Here is a 21190-nt window from a genome sequence, read left to right as displayed (position 1 = left end):
GAAATCTAGATTGTTTATCACCGGTATGAAACATATTTTCCACAAGGAGAGCAAATATTCTTCTACATCACTATCATATCTGTCTGTATCTATCCATTACTATCTTCATCTATAAAGTATACTAGATGACCTGGCGAACTTCCTATCGCCTTATTTTTTCTTAAATATAATAATCATATATATCAAAATAAAATATAGCCTATCTTTCAAGTTGGATCAAACAGCGCACGGTGTGCAAATTTGATTAAAATCGGTTAAGTAGTTTAGGAGTCCATCGCGGAGAATCAATGTGACGCGTAATCTTTATATTTATATGTATATAAAATTCTCGTGACAGTGTTAGATATCATAAATACTCCTCCGACACAGCTTGACCGATTTTTATGAAACTTTGTGTGCATATCGGGTAGGTTTAAGTATCGGCCAACATCTATTTTTCATACCTCTAAGTGATAGGAGGGGGGGGGGATTAAGGGAATTAATAACATATCGCTTCAGCCCATCGCACTACACTGCTGGCCACAGGCATCCACAAGTTCGCGCCAAGAATGGTGACGGTATTTGATAAAAACCTAAAAATAAACGACAGTTTCAAATACCGAACTGCAAAACGAATAATTCAGTGCATGATAGAGACGTTAAAATCTATCCATGGTTAAACATATTCTAGACGATGGAGTTTCGTCAATACGTTTGTTATAACGTTCATCGGTTTTCGCGTTGGTAAGGCGTGGAGGACATGATAGCGCATGCGTCGCAAATGTGACGTCACTTTTACATAGTTCACAGGGCCGCTCGCCCGCATCCGGGACGCGCCTGACGTCATCTACGTACCATCTAACATAAAACTCTGATTATCGAAATCTTCGATAGAATTAAACAAATAAATAGCGAGAATTTATTGTATTATTAAGAGCTTGAGGGTAGCCTAAAGTCCTAAGCGAAGGATAAAATAGATCGCCTTTATTAAAAGCAGCTGCTTAGTCTGTTGGTTATTTGTTAGGAGGCAATATTAATAATTTAATATTAATCCTTCGATACCAAAAGTTCATAAGAAAATTAACACAGCTGGTACCTATTCAAAACTTTATGCATATAAAACCTTATTTATGATAGTTTAAATTCGGCGTATAGCTTATTCTTCATTACATGTGAACAATGTCCATAATAGGCACACAGCTGTACTCTGTAACATCAAATTTTAAAACGTGTAACGAAAAAAGAAAAAGAGTAATACAATTTGAAAAAGCGAATAGATAAAACTGGTCTGTACACCAAGGCTGATATAATAAAACCTACTCATTGACGACAGCTATTTTATCGTTCTTAACCACAGTTCTCAACAATTGTTTCAACATTTAAACTTGTACATTAGCTCTTAAAGTCTGCCGTATCCATATGTCACTAACTATTACTATTTAATGCGCAATGTTACTTGGGTATTGATTTAACTTTTTTAGTGAGATTACGTTACTCTTTCGAAACCAATCTATTTATATCGTTGCTTGTAATCATGTAAATAGTTCAGTCTGTAACTCTAAATTCGTATAAACAAACGTACGGTCTTGACTATTGACTTTAAAAAAGTCTCATTTTTTCTTGACATAGTCAATACGACGAAGATAAGTTCTAGAATAGATGTAAGCATCTCTACTTATGTCTATTACAACATCAAGCTTACTTTATATAATAAATAAATAAATAATAGCCTACCCAGCTAACGGCCAAAACACTATACTGTGCTTAATTTTTTTGAACAAAAATATTTTTCTGGGAAAAAAAACGTAACAAAATTTAGTTTCGCACACACATTTTATAAAAAAATTATTCTGATCTTTATTTAATTCGAATATAATACGCAATTACCTATATTCCACGTCACAAAAAAAAAAAAAAACGGAGCAGTTACCATAAACACCAATGTAAAACCTAGCGGGTCTATTTTAAAGATACGGGGGTCGTTAGAAAATTTCATTCGCACTAACGTTGATAGACACGTTACATGAATGCATTGTCGTTGCGATTTTTCACGCTATATCGTTTAAGAGACGATTTTTAAAATTGGAAAAGGAATTTAACTTATTTATTCTTACGAGTATTATTAAGATCGTGGCTATATCCTAAGCTATGGCTAAAAAATCTTGGTACCATGAAGGTATGTTAACCATTAAAGGCATTGCATCTTCGTATTGTATTTAACGTCTACTACCGACAAAATTATAGAAATTTAATGGGCATAAGAGCAATATGTTGTGAATATGGTTCATTATACGTAATGATATATTTTACGAATAATAAAAGATGGTAAAAAAAAGAAACTTTGCCAAGCCGATGAAGAAGTGCATAAACTTAGAAAAAATTAAAAAAAAAAAAAAAAATTTTGCGAACTATTTCACTTCCTGTCTTGTATTTAAGTTACATAAATTCGCATTTCAACAAAATTAATGCGTAAACTTCATAAAATATACATGTTTCGTTTGCATGCAATTTGTAAATTGAGTTTGTTTACATAGATTATACTACAAGTTGAACGAATACATGAAATATTATTATAGTACTATGGTAAAATATACAAAACAATTCCTGCTTAACGATAATGTACACACATATTAAAGAGTTCGTTGTCCGGTGTTTTAGTTATAAATGTAAAACCCACCCAACCCACTCCTATATGACCTTGGATCAAACTACCCTCATTTGATTATTTGAGTTGTAGCGTGATGACTTTATTAGTCAATCATGAAAAAAAAAACTTGATTAGATCTAGACTAAATTTGACACGCAGAACTGTGGTTATAGACTGGATAAGCACAACAGTCATACTTATATCCTATATCTTTTCTATATCCCGAAAAATGTACGTTTCGCGTGGGATACATTTGTATTTCACAGAGCAAGGAACCAATTTTTTTACATAGTGGTAGCACAGTGTACAAATAATACAGTGGTCCAACGCCTTTGATGTTTGACGACAAGCCGACACCATATGTCGTATTTCGCAGCACGTAGGGTTGTCACGGTTTTTTTTTTTAATTTAATTAAATTATAACATAATTTTATTTAGTCATTTATTGAAAGTTCTTCATAGTAACATTCGCGGAGATTTAGAGAATTGTAGATGTTTCACATGATATATATAATTAATGAATAATAAATAAATTTCCAAAACACCTATTATTATAAATGGGCAACGGACTAATATTTTCCGCTTCTAGATTTACTGGATTTGAAATTTCTGTTATTGAACTTAATTATTAAAGATAAAAGGTTACACTCACACAAATATACATACACACACGTACGTAGATTGCAAGTTAAATAAAAGCTTTTAATAAAATACACAAAATGGCTATATTTTTAAACGGTTTTATTTAGCTCACCCCGTTTGTTTTATTTTTTATTATTTATTTTTCTTGGGTCAAATTTAGTAATTCAAATTTCACCCTCTTCCTGTCAACCGATTAATCTGAAATTTTGTATACACTTTGGATTTTGGTGACAATACAATTATGTTTATTCATTATCATTATAAATTCAAGATGGCCGCCGCTACAAAATGGCGGATAATTTATGTTTTATTAATCCCATCAATATGGGTATCAAATGAAAGGGCTCAACAAGCAGAATACAATATACTATAAAAAATTGAAATCCAAGATGGCGGCCGCTACAAAATGGCGGATAACGTAGGTTTTATCAATCCCATCAATATGGGTATCAAATGAAAGGGCTCAACAAGCAGAATACAATATACTATAAAAAATTGAAATACAAGATGGCGGCCGCTACAAAATGGCGGATAACGTAGGTTTTATCGATCCCATCAATATGGGTATCAAATGAAAGTGCTCAACCAGTATAATTAATGTACTATATAAAATTAAAATCCAAGATGGCGGCCTCTACAAAATGGCGGATAACTTAGGTTTTATCAATCCCATCAACATGGGTATCAAATGAAAGGTCTCAACAAGTAGAATACAATTTACTATGCAAAATTGAAATCTAAGCTGGCCGCCGCTACCAAATGTCTGATAACAATTTTTTATCAATCCCACCAATATGGGTATCAAATAAAAGGGCTTGACAAGAAGAATGCAGTGCACTATACAACCTCAATATTTAAGATGGGTTTTGCAATAATGAAGCACTAAATGAATTAAACAGAATGCGAAATAAAAACTAAAAACTAGAAAATAAAAATAGGTAAAAAAACTTTTTAAGTTAAACGGTTTTATGTTAAACATACATTGCAATGTTTAAGATAAATGTACTAAAAACCAAAAAATAATAAAATAGATACAGTCGTGGGAATTATAAACATATGCATAGACTAGACTAAAATAAAACCGTGGGGCACGTCAATTGTCTACAAATTATCGACTTAATGTGCGATAGAAGAATCGTTTAATTCGTCGTTAAAATAGGCAGTTGGCCCGCAGACGGTGAGGAAATTACTTACTATTTTCTTGCTCATGGAAATTCCAATAGTTATACACTCCATGTAAATAAAAGAGATGTTTCAACTAGTTTATCGTTGGACATTCACACTGCTGGCTGGCGAGGAATCGTTTCACTGCTCGTAGTTTGTCTTTAATCGACAAAACATATGATAAAAGTACTACTCGCTCACCACTATGAAACCCTAAAACTCGCTTATAATCGAGCTTGCTAGCTTGTTTCCACATTCTAGCCCTACTTATCACACGTCCATCTTTGTCGGTTGAACAACTGCCTAATTATAGTGTAACATTACAAAACAAACATTTTAATCAACGATTGTAGACAATTGACGTGCCCCGCGGTTTTATTTTAGTCTAGTCTATGCATATGTTTATAATTCCCACGACTGTATCTATTTTATTATTTTTTGGTTTTTAGTACATTTATCTTAAACATTGCAATGTATGTTTAACATAAAACCGTTTAACTTAAAAAGTTTTTTTACCTATTTTTATAGATACATATTTCAATATTTTGTGTAATTGTGCCATTTTGTTTACGTTGGCATACATAAGAAAAATACATACAACCCTAAATTTTCACCCTTCTACCACAAACCCTTATTTTTAAACAGCGTTTAGTGGCAAGACAACGTTTGCCGAGACAGCTAGTAGGTATATATAAATTACTTTCCTCCCGTGTGGGGAGAAACAAAGTGTAATCTCTAACAGTACAGGTAGTTTGAACCATTTTAATTGCTTACAAATTAAAACAAACACGCTTCAACCCTAAAAGTCGTATCCGGAACTAATAACTAATGCTGACGGCAGCAGCGTATGCAGCTCGGGCTAGCCTGCCTGCGTCTCATGCCTCCACGATTGCCCTGTCTAGACGGCTTCATTGGACGGTTGTGTAAACTACCGTGGTAGTGTAGTTTGAGAATGACATAGGCTACTTTATATCCCTGCACAATTCTGTTTCAATATGTTCTAACATATAAGATAACATTATAATATCCACGTAAACAAAGTTACGGGCAACAGTTACCAATCTATATCAGCTTAGTAGTAGTAGTAGTAGTAGTTAGTAAATAAAACTTTATAAATCGGACTGGTAGATCTTGAAAAACCGCGTTAAAACAATACTGTTACCTATATTATTGACTAGCATTCCGCCCGGCTTCACACGGGTATTTAAAAAAAATCAAATACTTTCCCCCCATTTTTTTTAAAATATAATATAGCCTATGTCACTCGCGAATAGTGTAGCCGCCTAAACAGTGAAAGATTTTTTCATATCGGTTAAGTAGTTTCGGGGCCTATTCAATACAAACAAACAATCAAATCTTTCCTCTTTGTAATATTGGTATAGATAATCATAACGTTAATATGAAAATGTTATATAATATTTTTAATCTAACTTCTATATATAAATTTATCTATAAATTAATTGTATTGTACGATTTTTTTTTTACAAACAATGATAATCGGTTGTAGACGCTGATAACTTTCAAAAGTCGTCTACATCTATACATATAATAAAATGGTAGGAAAGTCAAAACTGTACATTGAATATTTTTTTAAAAGAATACTTGGGGTGTGATCTACAATCGATACCGAAGCCAAAAATATATTTTTTAGAATTTTTGTCCGTCTGTTTGTCTGAATGTATGTCCGGGATAAACTCAAAAAGTACTGCATAGATTTACTTCAAATTTGGCACGAATATTATTAAGAAGTCAGGTCAACATATAGGCTACATATTATCATGCTATCACCTACCGGGAACGAGCAGTGAACCTTTATTTCCTCAACGCCTTGTGTAACAACGTGTAATCTAACGACGCATATTTGAATGTTGTTGTTATTATGTTAATAACCATGCTATATAAGCTAGCTTCACATTATAAAAATCACGCAATATAAGTAACTAAGCCGATAAACATAATTAAATGAATATAAGTAGACAAGACAATTTTAAAGCAGCGCCGTCTATGAGATTTTTCTATAGATATGAAATGTAAAGAAGAAACGGGTAAATGAATGTTATTTTAGATGGTATAATCGTAGGTATTTTTGGTGCTGTATAGCGTTCACGCAGACGACGTCGAGGGCAGCAGCTAGTAGTACATAATATTGTCTTATCACTGACGATATTTCCTATAGGTCAATACAGTCAAAGAACGAACGCGGTATCTTGTGTAAATCTACATTCACACTTACGACTGTATAAAATTATACTTAATAATTAGATATCAATCACAAAAGTGAAATTTACCATATTTATTTCACTACTGGACTACATAATATTATATTTCTGACAAGATGCTGATGATTCTGATGCTGAACATTTCTCTCACAGACGGCTTATTTTTCCTCACAAAAAGGCGTCTATGAAGACTACTTGAATGTAATCTGCTCATGAAGACACGATAGGAAGACTCTAGAACCAAACAGTGGTAAAGAAGCCACAATTTTACCACTGGTTTCTTAGTTTGAGTGCATCTTTCTCAGGGCCTACCTGTACCATTCTCAATAATGCCTATTTATATAAATATTTCATAGGCTATAAAACATTTTGGTACGGTTCAATCGCGTTAAAGTGAAACCACGTAGGTGGTATACCTATGTATATAATACATTGTTACGGCTTTTACTCGTCGTGATTGCGTAAATGAATACTATTCTTTATCTCTACTTAGTGGAAAAGTTTCGGTTCAAAATCGATCGATCAAATTTAAACATTACATTTATCTGGCGCGCAAATTATTAACGCTATAAACACTTTTTCTTAATGTTAATATATAATTACATATAATAGTGATAATAACATGAAAGTATTTGTGTTGGCAAAATGTATAATCAATCGATTAATGTTATTATTGAAGTGAAAAAACAATAAGTATCATTATTATTGTACTTCGATGGATTCAATTCGTTTATTGCTACAAGGTGTAAAGAGAGGCTAATTAGTTAATAATAAAATAAGGTATTTATTGTATGGGAAATATTAAACGGATAAATTAGTAACAACAATAAAAATTCTACTGACATCATTAATGCGAAAGTTTTGTTGTCTTTATATCTCTCTTTTAGGCGAAAACTACTGAACCTTATGCAATGGAACTTCACTACATAGTATAAAATAAAGTCGCTTTCTCTGTCCCTATGTCCCTATGTATGCTTAAATCTTTAAAACTACGCAACGGATTTTGATGCGGTTTTTTTTAATAGATAAGGGTGATTTAAAAGGAAGGTTTATATGTATAATAACATCCATTAAATGGTGGAGAAATACTGTTATTTTTGAGGTTTCTAATGTGATGTCGTAAATAATTACATTATTTCCGCTTACATTGCAAACGCAGCCTGAACCCTACGAGATCTATCAAAATAATGTACTAAGTATTGTACACATTGAAAAGGTCTACAGAAAACTCCGCTATGGTCTATCTCTTATCGATATCCCACAATAACATTTTTTTGTCATTTACTTTTTACGACAAATAATGGCTAATTTTCAAAGCGATTTTAACCAATACAGCATTAATTCTTATCTAATTAAATACCTTAAATACATTGGTGATTTAATATAAATCTATATGGCCCTTTACAGCATATATGATTTAAATGAATATTTTCGAAGATATTACAGATTTAAAAATTGCGGTACGTAGCGTTTGCGTTGCGGTTCCGGCCGGCTTTTACTCTAAAGTTAACGCGTGCGTGGCCACGGGCAGTAATGAATAAATCAAAACTACTGGATCGATTTAAATCATTTTTTCAGTGAATGACATAGGCTATAATTATATTTTATACCCGTGCGAAGCCGGAGCGGGTCGCTAGTAGTATATAAATAGAGATATTTAAATACATATAGTATAAATAAATGTCACTACCAAATACAAAATAAACACAAGTTACGTTTTATAATGACATTCCCAAGAGATCAGGAATTATGTGGGCAAAAAAGCGAGTTATATCAAGTAAAATATATTTGTGGTGGCTTTACACGCATCTAAGCATCCTGCGGAGGCTCCGAAAACATAACCGAGCTAAGATACGAATAATAATTGTACTAATTCTAACACGTGTCATGAGTGGGAATCGAATCCGCGACCGCCAGTTTCAAACGTCTACTTACACCACTACACCAAAACCAGACCAAGACAAGAAAAAAACTACATTTATAATACAATAAAATATACTCACTTCATTTGTTTAACTATAGTACTCTTTCCTGACTCGCCAGCACCTGTAAAAAAAGTTTTGAATTAATTATGACGAAAGTTGTTAACCTCGATTCTTAATCTAAAGCAATATGACAATTCACAAACACATTTTGAATTTATATTTTTTTTATTCTTACTAATTACTACGAGTATCAAAACTACTCTTATAAATTAATATCAATAGATCATACTTCTTTTGTAGAATTTTTGATGCAGAAAAATTTCAAATAATTTTTTTCGTACACTTGTTATATTTTGTATTTTCTAGGGAATGCAATTTTGATCGAGAGATCTCGACGAAATTTTTTTAATATTTTCCGAGATTTAATTACCACTTTTATACGAGACTAGCTGTGCCCGCGACTACGTCCGCATGGAATTTAACAAAAAAGTTATTGTTCAGTTCGCAGAGTTATAAAATAAATAAATTGCTAAAATAAAAGTAGCCTAAGTTACTTACTTCTTACTATATTAGCTGTCAGTGAAAGTCAGTTTCACAGATAAGCCGGAACAAACAGACAGACAGACAGACAAAAATTGTAAAAAATGTTATTTTGGGTATGAGTACCGTGTATTCATCCATATGCATTTAGTAAAAAGCGGTTATTTTAATATTACAAACAGACACTCCAATTTTATTTATTTGTATAGATCTCGCGAGATTACGATGAGATTATAGTTACCCTGATGTGCTGGTTGATGTGATGGTTTTTTTAAATACTAATTTCCAAAATAAGAATACAATACTAATTCTTATAAAATATTTGCACGGAAAACATATTTTATTAAGAAATATCATATTATTACAAAGCAAATCAATGGGTATTATAAACATGTGGTTTGTTTTAAAAATATTTACTTAAAAAATATCTTTCTTAAATGGCAATAATCAATGGTTAACTTATTTGTAAGCGTTATTTTAGTAGCATTTTTATTAGAAACTTACCATCATAATAATTTTCATAAAAATAAAACGCTTTGACTGCAAAATAACATAACAGAACAGTATACTTTATTTTACACCAAAACAGAAATAATACAGATAGAAGCATGATTAGCAGATTGATTTTAACAAAGTATCATAAGATACAAAGGGCGGTCTTATCGCTGAAAAGCGATCTATTCCAGGCAACCCAGGGGCAGAGATGGTATTGTGTCGGTGTAGGTGTACAAATTGTTATATACTAAAACTTTAAAATAAACATAGCAGTAACCCTTACTGTGGGTAGAACAGTGTAGGTCGACTAGTTGACCATATAACAGAACGAAATATATAGATTCCTTAGGTAAGTGTAATAACAGACGTTGCTCTGTATAAATCCCAGTAACCCTTACTGTGGGTAGAACAGTGTAGGTCGACTAGTTGACCATATAACAGAACACACAAAAACAGAAATATATAGATTCCTTAGGTAAGTGTAATAACAGACGTTGCTCTGTATAAATCCCAGTAACCCTTACTGTGGGTAGAACAGTGTAGGTCGACTAGTTGACCTTATAACAGAACACACAAAAACAAAAATATATAGATTCCTTAGGTAAGTGTAATAACAGACGTTGCTTTGTATAAAAATTGCCGCAATAAAACCGACGTCGGTGTAAAAAGAGTTAATCACCAAACGTATATAAACGGTGCATTCGAAACTAAATATATGTCTCGTTTCTATAAATAAATATAGAAAAGACTCGATGGCCGAAATCGAGTAATACGATAAAAATGTACCGATGCCTTTTGAAGTAAACGCTTGTTTTATATTTCATAAAATTTAATTCACGACATATTGTTCCTTTACATTCACACGGAACTAGTTGGTAGCTCAAAAAAAAAATACAATATATATATAATAAAAATTGAAAAATAACGATTAAAAGAACTTCTTAATTCTACTTATTTACCTAACAAAAGTTAATCAATAAAACAATAGAATGTCATTATTTTTTCTTATTAAATGCTAACTATACACACGTAATTTTACTATGTATAAAGCTAAGCTGTGTATGTCAGTAGGCAAAAATGATAATAATTAGTTTTACCTTCGCTTCAGTCTGTAATATCCCACTACTAGGAATAGGCCTCTTTCCCCATGTAGGAGAAGGATCAGAACTTAATCCACCACGCTGCTCCAATGCGGGTTGGCGGATATATTCCCTACTATGAGTAACAATCGCTATCAGTTTTACCTTATTAACAATAATTAGTTTTATCTTATTATAAAAATAATGAGGAATTAATTCTTCAAACGATCATAAACAATAATATTTCATCAGTATTAGTAGGTAACGTGGGTGTTGCGAAAGTAACCCCGTCAAATACCAGGTCTGATCAGTGTGACCCCGCTTGTATATAATTGGCTCGCAGTCGACGCGAACGGCCGATCTTTGACCTCTCGATACACATATCACCTACTCGGTCTAGTCCTGATTCAATTCTACAATCGCAGGCACACAATAATTGTTACCTTCGACCAATAAAACGATCATTACGACTAGTATTTCAACAAAGGACAAAGTTTTGTTGAGTAATCGATTACTATGTTGAAAAGTCGTCGAATTTAATGTTAATAAACGATATCGTAAATATTATCTGATGACAAAATATTAGGATTTATCGTGATTAATTAATTATGTAATAAGTAATAATATTAAACAATGCTGATATATATGATATAACGAATTGATCATTACAGAACATGCATTTTATCATTTTAATACGAGACATGTCAATAGCTAAAATGCGTCTATATTCTGACAAGATGACTCGAGATCAAAGAAAGAGTATAATATGAGTCTGTCAATCTTCGTATATTTTATCGGTTTGATCCGATGTAGCGAACCAGTGGCTTTTGTGATATCATCATGATAAAAACCGCTCGTCGCGTGCTAGAGCGCGAGCGCTGTATGATAAGCCTGTCTGTAACATCCGACCTGTCGCCCTTTTTAATGATACACGAAAGGGATACTTTAGTTTCAACAACGATAAACGCCTCATTTCATAGCACCACATAGGAAGCTTTAGACCTAAAATATTTAATATTATCGCATTGTTACGAACAATTTACACAAATATATTAAAATATAGGTTAGATATCCCGTTTATGAATGACATTAAACATAAATCAAAAAGATAAAATGTAAGTAATGATAACGCCTATTGTATTGTTGCCATAGTAGATCGTGAAATATAATGTTATACTAGTTTTTTGGCATAACAAAATAATATAAAACACAAGTATTTAACAGAACTAATTTACTCTGTAAGCTCTTTTTTTTGTCTTTGTTTGCGTTTTCATTTTCACACGGAAGAGCTACGGTAAAGTTAGTAAAGCTACTCTGTAACTGATTTTGAACATCGCATATTATTTTACACCTGCTGACGAACATATTTAAAAAATTATATATTTAAAAAAAATATTTCCATAAATAGAAATAAAAATATTAATGGGAACTATTTACGGCGAACGAAATATTTATTATATTAAGTTTCCTATCAGTCAATATCATCTATTACAAAACACAGATACAGTTAAGCTTCGATTTAGTTTTATTGATCCAATACAAACTTTTCAGAATATTTTATGACTATTCAATATTTATTGACATTTTCCCATTTATTTGTGGTTGAGACGATATAAATATAACCAGTATAAATGTCAATTTTACTATCCAAACAAGAACATATACGTGTAATTAAAAGGACGTGACAAACTGAGATTCTCTATACGTATGACTATATACGTACTATATTACGTATGACTTAAATCCAACTTAATGGAATGATTGTATCTACGTTGCTTTCTGATTAGGCTGGACTGTCTGACTGACGGCTGGATGACTAATTTGTCATGTTAATCTATACTGTATAATCTTACTAGTACATGAAAAATTAAATGACGTAGAGTAATCGATATGAAAATAGAGAAAAATATTCAATGACAATTTTTTTCGTGATCTTTAATAATACTGTAACTGAACTATTTCTATACATATATTTAATTAAAATTGAATTGCCGATTTGTATATACGCCCATAACTTCAGAACGACAACATAAACGTGATAAACGACATGTTCGTTATTTTCAAGACAAAGTTTGTGTGAAATAAAACAGAAAAATCTATATGTTCACCAAAATATATACCGGTGCGAAGTTTGCAGGGTCAGTTAGATAAATTTATATATAATACGTGAAGCAAAAACTTTGTTTACGAAAATTTCGCGGACGGAGGAGTATGAAATTTCGCACACTTTAGAGGAGTGCACACTGCTAATTTTTTTTTATTTATGCATAAAAAATACATTAAATAAATAAAAAAATATTACACACACTACCATGTGTTTGACATGCATATATAATCTTTTGTATAATGTTCTAAATTAACTATGGTTGAATTTCGACAACTGGGCGACCACTAGTAAGAAATAAGTAACTGTTAAACATAGTCACTTTCTTGGGAAAAAATGATTTTTTTTAGTCTATTTATTTATTATATTCATCTTAAATTTTGAACAGCTGTATTTGCTTATGTCATTAAAAAAATTCCTATAAAAAGCCTTTAATTATAGAGATGCAGTGTACTTTCGAAAAGTACAAAACAAATGAAAGTAGGCAGCATGGAAATTTTTTCAAGCCCGCAATGCGCTCGCTTTTAGTGGGTAAATTGTTATTTAGTACTTCAGTCCATGAAAAATTCCTATTTTTGCAAAATAAAATGCAAAGGATTTTTATTTTGTATCCAATTAGCAAAAAACCTTTTCCCGTCATTATATGTAAATCGAAACACATAAAAAATGGTACACTGCTTAATTTTCACTAAATTAACCGTGTTTGTCTTTTTTTGCTACATTTTCAATCTACACCACTAAACAAAGTTTTCACATGCTCCGCTATTAACATAAGATAGAATAATGGGGATGGACATAGAGTACATGGTTTTGCAAAAACAAAATTGAAAGGAATGCAACAGGAGGTAACAAATTATTTTGTAAAGATAAAATTGATAATGATTTTAGTTTATTTTTTTTTTACTCTAACAGTGGAGTAATAAATGATTTCTGAAAAAAAAAATCATGTTATATACATTAAATATTTGACTTAAACAAAACAATGATGGCGAATATTATAACTAACTATATGGAATAATGATCACACTTTTCCAATTTTTTCTTAAAAATCGAAACAAATAATGAATCATAAAATACATGTCATTTGAAAATGACTAATAAAGCTAATGACTTCCTCGAGATCTTTTTAACTGTAAAAAAAAACAAAGCCCAAATAGCCTTATTTTTCATTAAATACATGATTCATATCACAGTCTACAGTTTTTATTAGATTCAATTAGAAATTATGTGTATAAATAATAATTACATCACAATTATACAAAATATCATCACTAGAATTTACTCACTTAGTTTAATAGGCTTAGTTTTCAATATATATTTTTTTTTCTTAGTATTTGGCACAAGACGATTATGAAGATAATATTTTGACTTAGTAAATCCTATATTATCTTGAATTATCTTTTGTAGAAGAAAAACGTAAGATTTTTTCTCATAACAACAAAAATGTGACAAACTTTTTTCAGCACTGATAAATTAATCAAGACTAAAATTTTAGTCACTGTTACATTATAACATAATATTGTGTAATACGCACTTTTGTTTGGGTATTAAAATATTACATAGCATTTAATTAAAATGATTAAATTTTAATAAGCGCTATTTACTTTTATAATGTAATTAGTAACTTATGAGTCAAGGATTTTATTCTAAAAATCTATTAACTAATACCAAGAATATTTTGGTGCTGTTATTTTAGTGAGATTTAGTAATATAGAACTATCAATATGGTTATTTCCTCTATTATCACATATATATAATAAATACTTAAAATTCCAGGAAAAGTTAATATTAGTTGTAACAACAGATAAACAGTATAACACTGCTTACTGGATTACACTAAGTTTTATTAGTTGTGTAATATTTAAATAACCCTTTACTACTAACACACACACAGACAATTAATATATATCCAATCAAAACTCTATTATCATATAATAATTCTATCTTAAAGTTTGTGATGATCTGCAAGTATTATTTCTTTTGGATTTCAGAGATTCAAAAAAAATTTTTTCCAGTAATAATTGTATCTTGTCCTTAAAAATGGTAGTATATAAACTAGATTTATAAATAATAGTAAAGTTATAACGGTAATCGGGTTTTTTATATTTCATTCAACAAAGTAAATATCTGATTATGTATGCATTTAGTATTGTTAATTATTGTTTATCAGAGTTCATTATTTTTGTATATAATTAATGAAAATGTACTTTAATTACCATAATTGGGTATTACCAACTTGTTGCAATTTTGTTTTAGTTTATTAAGTGTAGTAAGCTGCTTTAAGCATTATGATGAGAACAAAATCATTCCTGACAACCATTTCCCACTTTTTCTATTTCTTTTGCTTGTATTTTTTTATCTTAGTATATCTAATTTGCTATACAAGTTATTATAAAGTATAACTTTAATTTTTTTTTAATGTTTGTTTAAAGAAAATGTAGAATATTATCAACATTTTTAAGTTTCTTGTACTAAAATAAAATTGGAATAGTCCCTTCGTCATATAATACCTAAAACTTTGAACTTTCTGTTAAGTAAGGTGTTTAAAAAGTTGTAAATATTAACTAAAAAAAAAATTATGTTAGTTATTAGTTTGATGGTCAAATACAAATGTTTTTACATTACAAATCTTTACAGAGAATTTTAGCCTAAATATGTGTTCTAAAAAGCATCACATGGATGTCCTAATTTTAAAATGAAACAAATTAAATCATACTCTTTTTGGATAAGCTTTAAGATTGATTCATTTGTCATTTTACATTAGCCATAGTGAATTTGGAATCACAATTAATGTGGAATAAAGATAACTCTAAAAAAATTTGCTAGAAACTCATCTCTTCTTAACAGTTTGTATATAATAAATAATCTGTAATAGTTCAGGGAAAAAAGCAAACAAGTAAAAAAAATTCAAGATGGATACAAGAATTTAAGAGTCGTTTCTTAAGTATGTTTGTTTAGAAGATAAAAGTTCCTATTATCCAACAAATGCTACTATCTACTAGTACTATCTTATGTTGCCAACAAACTTGGAATGCACTCAAAAGTCATTCTTCAATAGTTCAAAAAAAAGTTATTTTACTTGCTATAGCCAATTGTAGGTTCTCTAAATCAATGAAACACAAATTAAAATTTTGTATTTTAAGTAGGTAATTTTAAATATTAATTTTATATTAATGCTGGTTTAAAAATATGACTAGATAAATATTCATTTATTTGTTTTTAAAACAAAGTAAAGGAAACAAAATTATATCAATTTACTCAGAAAAATATATAGATTTATTATGTACATGTACATGTGTATGTGTGTGTATTCAAAAAAATTAGATAAATGTCTATAAACATTTTATAAGGAAAATGTGATATTCAGGAAAAATTGTTAGGCAAGTTTAGTTTAATTTTGTAGACTTAACAAGAAGTTGAGTTTTTAGTTTGTGTGTTTAATTTTAAAATTTGTATAATCACTTAATATAATTCATAAAAATAAAATGATGTCCTGTCGTTAAAAAATTATGAAATGTCTAATATTAGTTAAAAAATGATGTTATTAGTATGTTAATTATAAAACAAACACTTTCTTACGAATACGGAACAATGATGCATACCAGCATACTGATTAGTTAAAGAGAAAGCTAATTGCGATTCCTTCGTTCCTATGACCCGACTGTATATAATCGCCAATAAATATATCAACGTATTTTTTATTTTTCAACTTATTACAACTACCCGGTATGAAATATTTTATAAACCGCAGTCACATTCAATATTCGGGGTGCGGTCGTGAGCACTGGTGACTACTCTAGCGACAAATTCATACCTAGCAGCAATAACTTAATATCTTTGGAAGCCTGGATTCCATCCTCTTTCAGGTCCCTCTCGATCTGTCGGCTTCGGGCAGCCGCCGCGCGCTCCTCGGCCGACTGTGTGCACCCCATGTCGGCAGCTGTCCCTGTGCTCTGACTGTTGTCCGCCCCGACTCCCGAGCCGGGCGCGCTCTCACCGCTCCCTTTGCATACGCTCCGATCGCGTCCTGCCGCCCCGGCCTAACCGGAGCCACCCTACACAATGTTAACACTCAACACAGTAACCTAACTATATCACTGATCACTTTTTAGAGTGCTTTACGACACTTGTAAGAATAATAGAATCCGCGTAACTTACACGACCCTATAGTAAGCACGACACTAAAACCCGTAACGACAGCGAAACTTTAATTGATTTTATGAATTCATATGAGATAATGGCGGCCGGATGACAAGCACCAGCTCTACTCCGTGACGACTGACGGCGACCGCGCCCCGCTCGACTGACGTTCGGCTTTATTCGGTATGGTTCGTTCCGGCTCGCTCCCACATGCGTGAAACTAAACGTTCACGCAAAAGAGAAGAAAATTTATGTAAAAATAATACGGCATGTCCAAAAAAATATTTAAATTTGTAAAATTACGTTAATCTTATCATGTATTTAAAAAAGTTGTAGTTAAATTTATATTACACAATCAACAAATTTTACAACAAATTTTACACAAATGAAAACAATTCAATCATAAACAGAATAAAATATGTAGAATTTGTATAGATATTATGTTTAGATCATGTTTGCATTATATTGAACGGGCGAAATAAGCATACCTAAATTTGCAAATACAAAATTAAGGGATTATAAAAATTTTATAAATATTATAATACAAAATAAATTATTAATAAAACCAGACCATGTTTCAGTTGATAATATTGATAACGATAAGTTATCGTTTTGCCTAATCGACATCACTTGGCAATATCCCAGAAGTTATAGTCTACAGGTAGTTTTCAGTGATTGTGGCAACGACCGCTGTGTTTTAATTTACATTGCTTCTATATCCTAAGTGAAGTATTTATAATGCGATTTCTTTCTTAAAACATGTATATTTTTTAATGCTTTATTGTGTATTATATTTGTCCTCAGATATTTATGGTCCATAATAAGAGAACGGCATCTAATTAAAGAACAGTTATTAAAATAAATGCCGTTACACCTTATTGTTAAAATTTGTATTTTATATAATAAGCAGTTTATTTATTTAATATTACAGGACGTATTCTAAAGAAAAAAAGAAAAGACTGCGGGTAGTCAATATTTCTGTATATGTTAAAAACGTATAAAATGTTATTATTTATTGCTACCTATTAAATAATCAAGTAATGTGTTAAGTTTAAGAATAACTAGTTGACATTATTGCTAATATAAATTTACTTATAGAACTTATTAGTTAAAGCAAACAGCAAATAGATAATAACTTGAAATGTTTTAATGTAAAACGAAACCAAAATCGTAAAGCAACAAGCGTAGGTAACATAAATGCACCGGATGCCGGTTTCCCTGAAAACGAACGGACAGTCGATAGAGCACCGGCGGGCGCAGAACTTGCGCGCGCATTGAGAAAGAGATAGAGGAAGCCCCATTACCAAGGAGCAGCAGCTTGATGTCCTTGGCGGCCTGGATGCCATCCTCCTTCAGGTTTTTCTCGATTTGTTTGCTGCGTGCAAGAGCAGCGCGCTCCTCGGCAGATGAGGCGCATCCCATGGCGATGGCGCGCACGGCCTGGCTCGCTACGCGCGGCAGCGCCGTGCTCCTCGCATGCTCGCGGTTCGTCGTCGCGTAGGGGGCGCCGCGCACGCGTTCACTCGCGCACGCGTGCGACTGTTGCGGAGGTGTCGCGCCCGAGCGCCACGTCACGAGCTCTGCTATCGCAACGCTGTCGCTAGCTCTCCCGAGATCGGTCTCGGCGGCACTGGATGGCACCGCGGCGTGGGCCCGATGACGAATGCCGGGTCGCGCACGCCCGTGACGCCGGATTCACTGCGCAGACTCGACTTGCCTCGCCCCGTTGCCCCCTGACGCGCTAATCACACCCTCCGCGGCTCGGGTACAGCGACCGCTGAACTCTGCCTACGATAATAGCATTTTCTTGCTTGTATTCAACTGGTTAACAAAGACCATGCAAAGCCCTACCCTATGTAGATTCTAGCGAAGATGTTTAATATAACAAAGATATTTCGTATTATACTTATTAGTAAAATTAATAATTATAATTGCATAAATATGTATACCAATATACTTTTATCAGAAATATAAATGATAATATCAGTCAATTAATAATTAATTTCCACTTCCACTTCAGCCTAATAAAGTCCACTGCTGGACATGGCATGACAAAAATGGCGTGAACTCATGTATTTTGCCCGTAGTCACCACGCTGGGCAGGCGGGTTGGTGACCGCAGGGCTGGCTTTGTCGTACCGAAGACGCTGCTGCCCGTCTTCGGCCTGTGTATTTCAAAACCAGCAGTTGGATGGCTATCCCGCCATCGGTCGGCTTTATAAGTTCCAAGATGGTAGTGGAACTGTGTTATCCCTTAGTCGCCTCTTATGACACCCACGGGAAGAGAGCGAGTGGCTATATTCTTGCTGCCGTAACCACACAGCAAATATCAATGACTGATATTAATCAGTCAATTAATAATTAATTAGAAAATTAAATAAATAACATTACTATGTACTTTAGTAAAGGTAAACAAATATAAGGCTATATTATAAAGTACAATTATCACGAACTGTGGTAATCATAAATTACTTTTGTTTTATTTAAAACCGTGTTATATGATAGTGATCATATATATGTTTCTTAGTTGTTATCAGATCATCAAATGATTTTCTAAGATACTCTTATAATGGTATAAACTTCACACAAATATATATACATACATATACAGGGTGTCCCAAAAAGTAGTGATAAGCGGAATTCCAGAGATAGGGCACCCCTTGGGATATCCGAATCACCCCTATGTATGTTCAGCGATTTTGCATAGGTTTCGAGTTATGAATTTTTTTATATGTTATGAGGTCACTGTATCTTTTCTTTGTATATAGTCAGCCCACAAGCTACACGTATACAACTAGGTGCAGTATGCTGTAAAAAATGTTATCTTTACTTGGGCAGAGCAACTAGCAAACCATCGAGCCAACATCTTTGCTCTAACTAACAGTGCCATCCGCTCCCTTTCAATATCTGCATCATCGCTGAGACAAGTGGTAACTATTTATATGCCCTAAATACTTGAATTATTCCACCATTTTTAAGGGTACACTAGAAAGGAGCACGGGTGGGATATTCTGGAGGCATTTTGTTCCAATATCCTCAAAGACCATGCATTGGCTTTTTGAAATATTATATTTTAAACCATAATAACACGCGTAATCTTCACATGTCTTTTTTTTGTAAGTGATATATCCACAGGTTTATAATGCTCGTGCTTTTGTTATTCCATATTTTTTCTTTTTTTTCTTTTAAAGCATGCATCGGTACTTCACTGCAACTTTAGAAAACTTAATGACTAGCCTTAGAATCTCTAAAAAAATCGTCACATGTCTGTACCAGCTTTCTCATTCCACTGATTGACGCACTCAGCAGCACCACGTCGTCCGCATAACTTATATTATTTACGCATGCTCCATCAACATAACAACCGATGTGCCGTCTGCTGAGCGCGACGATCAGATCACCCATGTTGAGGTTAAAAAGTGTTGGAGATGTTAACCCCCTCTGCCTGACTCCACATTCGAGCCGATACGGATCAGACATTGCACACACCCATCGAACGCTATTCGTCTGGTTCACCTATCGGAATATTTTTATATCCCTGTAGTAACCCAACTCACTCGAGTTTCTTCCAAAGTAAATCATACACCACCAGATCAAAAGCTTTAGATAAATCGAGGAAGCACGCGTACACAGGTGTCTTGCGATCTGTGTAGTATTTGACGGTGTGCTTAACGCACAGTATAGTAGCACTCTCTGTAGACAGCTGAGGGCGAAAACCGAATTTATTATCGTGCAGCTTTATGTGTTTTTCCAACTGCGCGCTAAGCAATCCGTCAAACACCTTAGCCATGATAGATGCAAGTGATATAGACCTGTAGTTATGTTGGTCAGCAAGGTTACCAGTTTCATTTTCAGTACAGGAACTACTACCGTTTTCAAGAGATCATCCGGCAAGTAGGAATGATCCACGCAGAGCAAATAAAACAGACCCAATAACTTAAAGATAAGAGGTTCAGCGTGCTGGAGATGCTCAATCTATCTATCTATCATGTCTATCGTGGCCTGGAAACTTACCTCTGTCCATTTGCCGTATAACTCTTTATACATCTTCGGGAAGGAATGAGATCCTATCATCTTTCTCGTTCATGTCAGCATTGCACCACCATCATAGGATCCAGATGTGACTTAACACAAAAATTTGCCCTAAAGATGTTAGCTATGTCCTTGAGACCGCTTGAGACATCAATGCTCACCGGTAGGTCAGGCCGTAAATTCGTTTAACTTGTTTTGCGCCAGAATCCACGGAAATTACTATTA

General features: G+C 32.8%; 1 protein-coding gene across 3 annotated transcripts in view; it reads right to left on the bottom strand.

Moving 5' to 3' along the window:
• LOC123661915 (guanine nucleotide-binding protein G(o) subunit alpha) overlaps positions 1-18593 on the bottom strand; it is a 63937-nt gene extending 45344 nt beyond the window's left edge. The window contains exons 1-2 of one of the 3 annotated variants that reach the window (XM_045596850.1): positions 18239-18593; positions 8655-8697 (exon numbers count right to left, since the gene is read on the bottom strand). In XM_045596850.1, coding sequence (XP_045452806.1) covers positions 8655-8697; positions 18239-18356 — 161 coding nt within the window. In that variant the 5' untranslated portion in view covers positions 18357-18593. Of the gene's footprint in view, positions 1-8654; positions 8698-16608; positions 17049-18238 lie in introns of those variants that run through there. The other 2 variants (XM_045596848.1, XM_045596847.1) reach the window with 2 other exon arrangements.
• Positions 18594-21190: the final 2597 nt, after the last annotated feature.

This window comes from Melitaea cinxia, chromosome 17, assembly GCF_905220565.1.
Source record: "Melitaea cinxia chromosome 17, ilMelCinx1.1, whole genome shotgun sequence".
Classification (NCBI taxonomy): Eukaryota; Metazoa; Arthropoda; class Insecta; order Lepidoptera; family Nymphalidae; genus Melitaea; species Melitaea cinxia.
The sequence above is the reverse complement of the archived record's forward strand: the minus strand, read 5'-3'. Positions and strand labels throughout refer to the sequence as shown.